The sequence below is a fragment of the Nycticebus coucang genome, unplaced genomic scaffold, assembly GCF_027406575.1.
Source record: "Nycticebus coucang isolate mNycCou1 unplaced genomic scaffold, mNycCou1.pri scaffold_70, whole genome shotgun sequence".
NCBI lineage: Eukaryota > Metazoa > Chordata > Mammalia > Primates > Lorisidae > Nycticebus > Nycticebus coucang.
This window is the reverse complement of record NW_026515597.1, coordinates 564319-572643: the sequence shown is the minus strand read 5'-3', so window position 1 is coordinate 572643 and position 8325 is coordinate 564319. Positions and strand designations below refer to the sequence as shown.

General features: G+C 34.8%; 1 protein-coding gene across 1 annotated transcript in view; it reads right to left on the bottom strand.

The window, feature by feature from the left end:
- Window positions 1–490: 490 nt before the first annotated feature.
- The window catches only part of LOC128579607 (neurofilament medium polypeptide-like), a gene marked incomplete at its 3' end in the record, with an annotated part of 132562 nt that continues 124727 nt past the window's right edge, over window positions 491–8325 (bottom strand). The window contains exon 22 of the mRNA XM_053581597.1: window positions 491–657. Within this exon, the coding sequence (XP_053437572.1) occupies window positions 491–657 (167 nt within the window). The remainder of the gene's footprint in view (window positions 658–8325) is intronic.

The window sequence follows — 8325 nt, the reverse complement described above, 5'->3', positions numbered from 1 at the left end:
TAACATACATAAATACTATGTATCTTAACACATATTATATATTAGATACATAAATATTGGTTTATTTTAAGTATATATCACAGATAACAAATGTTCTTAACACGTCTGTGTGTTTAGATGGCTCATATTTTCCTGTAGGATCTAGCTGCAGAACTGGACCTCTTACATTCAATGAATGACATATTTGAAATTTGATGCCCATTGCTAAATCACCTGTCAAAAGGATTTACTGGTTTTATCAACAAATAGTGCATGACAATAACTTTTCTGCACATTTCTCAGCACTGTTTTTGTTAAAAAGAAAAAGTCAGCATGACTGAAAACAACGATATCCCATTGTTTGTAAATTTGCATTGTTCTTATAGCAGGCAAAGGCTGAAAATCCTTAGGTTAAGTATACAACTTGTTAATTGTGAATGTTAGTCCAAATTAAAATTAGTTTTCTTGTACAGTAATAATTATCTACTATGAAACACCACTACAGGCTCACCTGTCCCACTTTTCATTCTCCTTTCTGGAAAACTGCTGATTGTAGGTTTCTCCAGCCTTTCTTTTTTGAATTAATCCATCATCATCACTGTTATCAGTTGCAAAATCACAGAGGTATTTAGATACTTCTATCTCATTAGCTTCACACTTCTTCCTTTGTTTTTTAACCTTGATGAAAAGTTTAATAGAAAGGATAATTACTACTTTAGTCTACAAAAAGAAATTTTTTCTTTTCATTGATTTTATCACTTTACTTTGTTATGATTAGAGCCAGCAAAATATTTTGTTATTAATTTTAGCATTACATTTGAGTATTATCACATAATTGTGAGATATAATTATAATTGTTATTTAAATTGTTTGGAGAATCTTCTTTATTTCTCTTTGAGTGAGTCAAACAGAATTTTTCAAAATTTCAAAAAGGGCCATTCTTAACTTTGTCATTCCCCTTTCCTCTTGGTATTGAATGAATTTTCACCCCATTTCACTGTCAGAAATTGAGAAATAAAAAGACACACAAAAGATGCCATCTTCTATCCTTTCATTTATTTATTTATATACTTATTTATTTATCTAAAAGTATTATGGGGGTACAAATATTTTGGTTATGTAGATTTCTTTTTGTAATCTTTCAGTCATCATTGGAAGTATGTCTTTCACCCAGAGAGTGTTCGCTCTACCTGTTAGATAGGTTTCTGCTTCCTCTCCCCCTGTAACTCCCTGCTTCATTTCTATTGAGGTTTACTTCACATGTGTGCCCATCAATTTAATTCCAATTCAGTAGTAAGTACATGTTGTATTCGTGTTTTCATTCTTTAGATACTTCACTGAGGATAATCGTCCCTAGTTCTAATGGTCCCTAGTTATATACAGATTGTTGAAAAGGCATTAAGTCATTGTTTGTGGTTTAGTATTCTATGGAATACGTGTACCATGTTTTATTAATCTACTCATGAATTGATGTGCATTTGATTGATTCCCCATCTTTGTAATTGTGAATTGTGTTGCAAAGAACATTTGAATACAGGTATTTTTTGATATAATGCTTCTTTTACAAATTTGGAGGCATCACATTACCACCTTCAAACTACACTACAAGGCTATAGTAACCAAGACAGCATGGTATTGACACAAAAATGGAGACACAGGCTAATGAAACAAGACAAAATACCCATACAGTAAACCATCCACATATAGCCACCTTATCTTTGACAAAGCAGGCAACAACATACATTGGGGGAATCTCTCCATTTTCAATAAAAGGTGCAGGTAAAATTGTATTTGTATAGCCATATGCAGAATAAAAAAGAATCCATACTTCTCACCACTCGAAAAATTAATGTAAGATGAATCTTATTTGATCATAATGTATGATTTTTTTCTTTCTTTTTTTATTCTTTTGTACATAGATCATAAATACATTAATGCCATTTTCAATGTGTTCATTATTTGTACAAATTGCAGTGCTTACATCATATTAATCAACATAGATTTCACCTCATTTACCCTATTATATTATAAGGACATTTGTGGTAAACACATAATAGATCCAACTTGTACTTGCAATGTGCTCCATAGGTGTGGTCCCCCTACTATCCCTCCCACCCCCTTCTCTCCCCTCACTTTCCCCTTCCCTCCTTCATCCTAGGCTAAAGTTGTGTTTCATTTTTCATTTGCATGTGTGAGTGATTATAAATTGGTTTCACAGTAGTACTGAGTATATTAGATACTTTTATTTTCATTCCTGAGATACTTTACTAAGAAGAATATTTTCCAGCTCCATCCATGTAAGCATAAAAGAGGTAAAGTCTCCATTTTTTTTTTTTTTTACTGCTGCTAGTACTCCATGGTATACATATACCACAATTTATTAATCCATTCATGGGTCCATGGGCACTTGGGCTTCTTCCATGAGTTGGCAATTATGAATTGAGCTGCAATGAACAATCTGGTGCAAATATCTTTATTGCCAAAAGATTTTTGGTCCTTTGGATATACACCTAGAAGAGGAATTGTAGGACAAATGGCAGGTCTACATTTAGATCCCTGAGTGTTCTCCAAACTTCCTTCCAAAAGGAAAATACTAGTTTGCATTCCCACCAGCAGTGCAAAAGTCTTCCCTTTTCTCCACATCCACACCAACATCTGTTGTTTTGGGATTTTGTGATGTGGGCTACTCCTATTGGAGTTAAATGGTTTCTCAGAGTAGTTTTGGTTTGCATTTCTATGATGATTAAAGATGATGAGCATTTTTTCATGTGTCTGTAGGAAATGTGTCTGTCTTCTTCAGAGAAGCTTCTGTTCATGTTTCTTGCCCACAATGAAATGGGATCACTTGTTTTTTGCTTAGTAAGAAGTTTGAGTTCTCTGTGGATTTTAGTTCTTAGACCTTTGTTGGTAGTATAACTTGCAAAAATCCTCTCCCATTCTGAGGGCTGTCTATCTGAGGGCTTTACTTAGTGTGTTCTTGGCAGTGCAGAAGCTTTTTAATTTGATCAGATCCCAGTAATGTATTTTTGATGGTGCTTCAATTGCCCGGGGTGTCTTCCTCATGAAGTATTCTCCCAGGCCAAGTTTTTCAAGCATTTCCCTTGCACTTTCTCTAAGAATATTAATAGTTTCATGTCTTAAGTATGAGTCTTTTAACCAGTAAGAGTCAATTTTTATTAGAGGAGAAAGATATGGGTCTAGTTTCAGTCCTCTACAAGTTTCCAGCCAATTCATTCAGCACCATTTATTGAATAAGGAATCTTTCCCAAAATTTATATTTTTAATAGGCTTATCGAAAATCAAATGACAATAAGTGTCTGGGTTTACCTCTTTTTTTTTGCCATTTATTTATTTTTTATTTTTTTATTGTTAAATCATAGCTGTGTACATTAGTGCAATCAAGGGGTACAATGTGCTAGTTTCATATACAATTGAAATATTCTAATCTAATTATTCAACGTAGCCTTCATGGCATTTTCATGGTTATTGTATGTAGACATTTGTATTCTACCTTTAGTAAGTTTGGCCTGTACCCATTCTAAGATGCACGGTAGGTGTGGCCCCACCCATTACTCTACCTCCACCATAATCTGCCCCCTCCCTTCCCCTTCCTTGGCCCTTTCCTCATAGTCTTGTGCTTTAGTTGGGTTATAGCCTTCATGTGATAGCTATAATTTAGCTTCATAGTAGGGCTGAGTACACATCTACCTCTCTATTTTTGTACCAGTACCATACTGTTTTGATCACTATCGATTTATAGTATAGTTTGAAGTCTGGAAGCGTGGTACCTCCCAATTTGTTTTTATTTCTGAGTAATGTCTTGGCTATTAGAGTTTTTTTCTGTTTCCGTATAAAACAAAGTACTAATTTTTCCAGGTCTTTAAAATATGACAGAGGTGCTTTAATAGAGATTGCATTAAATCTGTAGATTGCTTTCGGTAGTATAGACATTTTAACAACGTTGATTCTTCCCAACCACGAGCATGATACATTTTTCAATTTGTTAACATCTTCAGCTATTTCTTTTCTCAGAGTTTCATAGTTTTCTTTATAGAGATATTTCATGTCCTTAGTTGGATACACTCCCAGATATTTCATCTTCTTTAGGACAATTCTAAAGGGAATGAAGTCCTTGACTGTTTTTTCCCCTTGACTATTGTTGGTATATATAAAGGCTACAGATTTAAGAGTGTTAATTTTGTATCCTGAAACATTACTGTATGCCTTGATCACTTCTAGGAGTTTTGTAGTTGATTCCCTTGGATTTTCCAGATATATAATCATATCGTCTGTGAAGAGTGACAATTTGATCTCTTCTGGTCCTATTTGGATCCCCTTGATTGTCTTCTCTTGCCTGATTATGGTGGCTAAAACTTCCCTTACAATGTTAAAAAGTAGTGGAGACAGTAGGCATCCTTGTCTGGTTCCTGATCTGAGTGGAAATGATTTCAATTTTACTCCATTCACTACGATATTGGCTGTGGGTTTGCAGCAGATGGCCTCTATCAGTTTAAGAAATGTTACTTCTATACTTATTTTCCTTCTTTTTTTTTATTGTTAAATCATAGCTGTGTACATTTGTGCAACCAAGGGGTACAATGTGCTTTTTTCATATACAATCAAAAATATTCTCATCAAACTGTTCAAAGTAGCCTTCATGGCATTTTCTTAGTTATTGTATGTAGACATTTGTATTCTGCATTTAGTAGGTTTTGCCTGTACCCATTCTAATAAGCACCGTAGGTGTGGCCCCACCCATTACCCTCCCTCCACCCTGACTTCCCCCCTCCCTGACTCTCCCATGGCCCATTCCCCATATTCTTGTGCTACAGTTGGGTTATAGCCTTCATATGAAAGCTATAAATTACCTTCACAGTAGGGCTGAGTACATTGGATACTTTTTCTTCCATTCTTCAGATACTTTGCTAAGAAGAATATGTTCCAGCTTTATCCATGTAAGCATGAAAGAGATAAAGTCTCCATCTTTCTTTAAGGTTGCATAACATTCCATGGTATACATGTGCCACAATTTGCTAGTCCATTCGTGGGTTGATGGGCACTTGGGCTTCTTCCATGGCTTAGCAATTATGAATTGAGCTGCAATAAATATTCTGGTACAGATGTCTTTGTTATATTGTGATTTTTGGTCTTCTAGGCATTTACCTAGTAAAGGAATTATAGGATCGAATGGCATCTCTATTTTTAGGTCTCTAAGGATTTTCCAAACATCCTTCCAAAAGGAACGTATTAGTAGGCATTCACATCAGCAGTGCAGAAGTGTGCACTTTTCTCCACATCCATGCCAACATCTCTGGTTTTGGGATTTTGTAATGTGGGCTACTCTTACTGGAGTTAGGTGATATCTCAAAGTAGTTTTGAGTTGCATTTCTCTGATGATTAAGGATGATGAGCATTTTTTCATGTGTCTGTAGTCCATGCGCCTGTCTTCCTTAGAGAAGTTTCTCTTCCATTCCTTTGCCCACCCTGAGAAACTGGCTGGTGATCTGTAGTAGACTGAAATTAGACCCACACCTTTCACCATTAACTAAGATAGACTCTCACTCAGTAAAATCTTTAAACTTAAGACATGAAACTATAAAAATACTAGAAGAAAGAGCAGGGAAAACTCTTGAAGGAATCGGCCTTGGTGAATATTTAATGAGGAGGACTCCCCGGGCAATTGAAGCAGTATCAAAAATACACTACTGGAACCTGATCAAACTGAAAAACTTCTGCACAGCCAAGAACATAGTTAAGTATAGCAAGCAGACATCCCTCAAAACGGGAGAAAATATTTGCAGGTTAAACCTTCGACCAATGTTTAATAACCAGAATCCACAGAGAACTCAAACGTATTAGCAAGAATAGTTGTCTATTTTTTGAGACTTTGGAAAAAAGAAAAAGAAGTTAACTGATGACCCCATACTGAACCTCAAAGTCAAAGCATTCTATGATAGACATACTCTTCTCCAACAATATGAATGTTACTTTTTTTGCATTCTTATTATTATTGCTCAATATTTTCTGGCAGCAATTATCTGATCTCTTCTATGAATGTTTTTATCTTTGCTCGTTCTTGATGACATTTTTGTTTCTAGTGCTTATTGTAATCAATGCCATTGTTTTTAAATTTTAAGTCTTTTTAATTTTGTGCAGGCAAAAAGTGGAAACCAAATAAACACATGTATATGTATGGAGAAAATAAAAAAAATAATTAATGGTGTTGATAGAAAGGGAATTTAAAATATGGATGATAAAGACATTAAAAGGAATGGGCAAGAACATGGAAAGAAAGAACCAAAAATGAGACAAGAGATATGTACAATACAGAAAGGATATGGTGGAGCTTAAGGAAATGAAGGAAACAATCAGGGAATGTAAAGCTGCAGTGAAAAGTATCAAAAATAGGGTAGACTATGGAGAAAAAAGAAGCTCAGAGCTACAGGACAAAATTTTGACTTAACCCAAAGAGTTGATTAGCAGAAAAGAAGAGAGAGAAAGCATAACTTGTCCTTAGAGAACTACAATACTCCATGAAGTATTCAAATATATGAATAGGGATTCCTAAAGGGGAAGAAGATTGCCCCAAAGGAATGGAAGCCATTCAGGAGACTATCATAAAGGAAAACTTCCCAAGTTTCACTAAAGACCCCGACACACCCCTTTCAGATGCATATCAAACCCTGGGTAATTTCAATGCTAACAGAGCCTCTCCAAGACACATTGTAATGAACCTGTCTGAAGTCAAGATGAAAAAAATTCTTCAAGCAGCCAGTAGCAAGTGCCAATTGATTGAATTAGAATTCCAAGCAGTTACCCAAAAGATGTCTCAAGAATTCAATAAATTCTATACCTATTTTCTAAAGCGTTCTGAGCAAGAGAGGATGTTGGGTATTGTCAAATCCTTTTTCTGCATCAATTGAGAGAATCATATGGTCTTTGTTTTTTGTCTATGTGACGTATTATATTTATGAATTTATGTATATTGGACCATCCTTGGGACCCTGGGATGAAACACACCTGGTTGTGGTGTATAATGTGCTTGATGTGTTATTAGATTGTTTGCTAGGATCTTATTGAATATTTTTGCATCAATATTCATTAGAGATATTGGTATCTAATTTTCTTTTCTTGTTGGGTCTTTTTCTGGTTTGGATATCAGCATGATATTTGCTTCATAGAATATATTGTGAAGTATTCCTTCTTTTAGTATGTTTTGGAAAAGATTAAGTAATATAGGTACTAGTTCCTCCTTAAAGGTTTGGTAGAATTCTGATGTGAAGCCATATGGTCCTGGTCTTTTCTTTTGGGGGAGATTTCTTATACTTGATGCTATTTCAGAGCTTGTTATAGGCTTGTTCAACATTTGCACTTCTTTCTGGCCAAGTCTAGGAGGGTGGCATGTTTCCAAGTATTGATCTATTTCCTTCAGATTTTCATACTTCTGAGAGTAGAATTTTATTATATAGTATGAATATTATATAATATATATTATATAGTATTCATTAAGGACTTGTTGGATTTCTAAGGAGTCTGTTGTTATTTGGCCTTTATCTTATCCGATTGATGAATAGGGGATTCTACTCTTCTACTTCTGGTTAGGATAGCCTAAGTTTTATCTATTTTATTGAGCTTTTCAAAAAACCAACTCTTTGATTGGTTGATCTGTTGTATGATTCTTTGGTCTTCAATTTCATTTACTTCTGCTCTAATTTTAATTATTTCTTTTCTTCTGCTGGGTTTAGGGTTGTAAACTTCTTCACTTTCCATTGCTTGAGATGTCCCATTAAGTTATTGACTTCCTCTCTTTCCGTTCTCTCGAGGAAGGCTTGCAATGCTATACATTTTCCTCTTAGGACTGCCTTTGTGGTATCCCAGAGGTTCTGATAGTTTGTGACTTCATTATTGTTTTGTTCCAAAAATTTGGTAATTTCCTTCTTAATCTCATCTATGACCCAGCTATCATTCAGCATGAATTTATTTGGTTTCAATGTTTTTGTATGCATGTGGAGATTCCTGTTTTTACTGAGTTCAACTTTTATTCCATGATGGTCTGAGAAAATACGAGGAATGAATTATATTTTTTAAAATTTGCTGATGTTAAACTTGTGACCCAAGATGTGATCAATTTTGGAGGATGATCCATCAGCTGATAAGAAGAATGTGTATTCAGTTTAATTAGGATGAAATGTTCTGTAGATGTCTATTATATGTAAATGTTGAATGGTTAAGTTTAGTTCTAAAATTTCTTTGCTTAGCTTCTTTTTTGTGTGAGGATCTATCCAACACTGCCAGAGGAGTGTTAAAGTCTCCAACAATTATGGTGCGGGGGAAATCAAGTTGCTC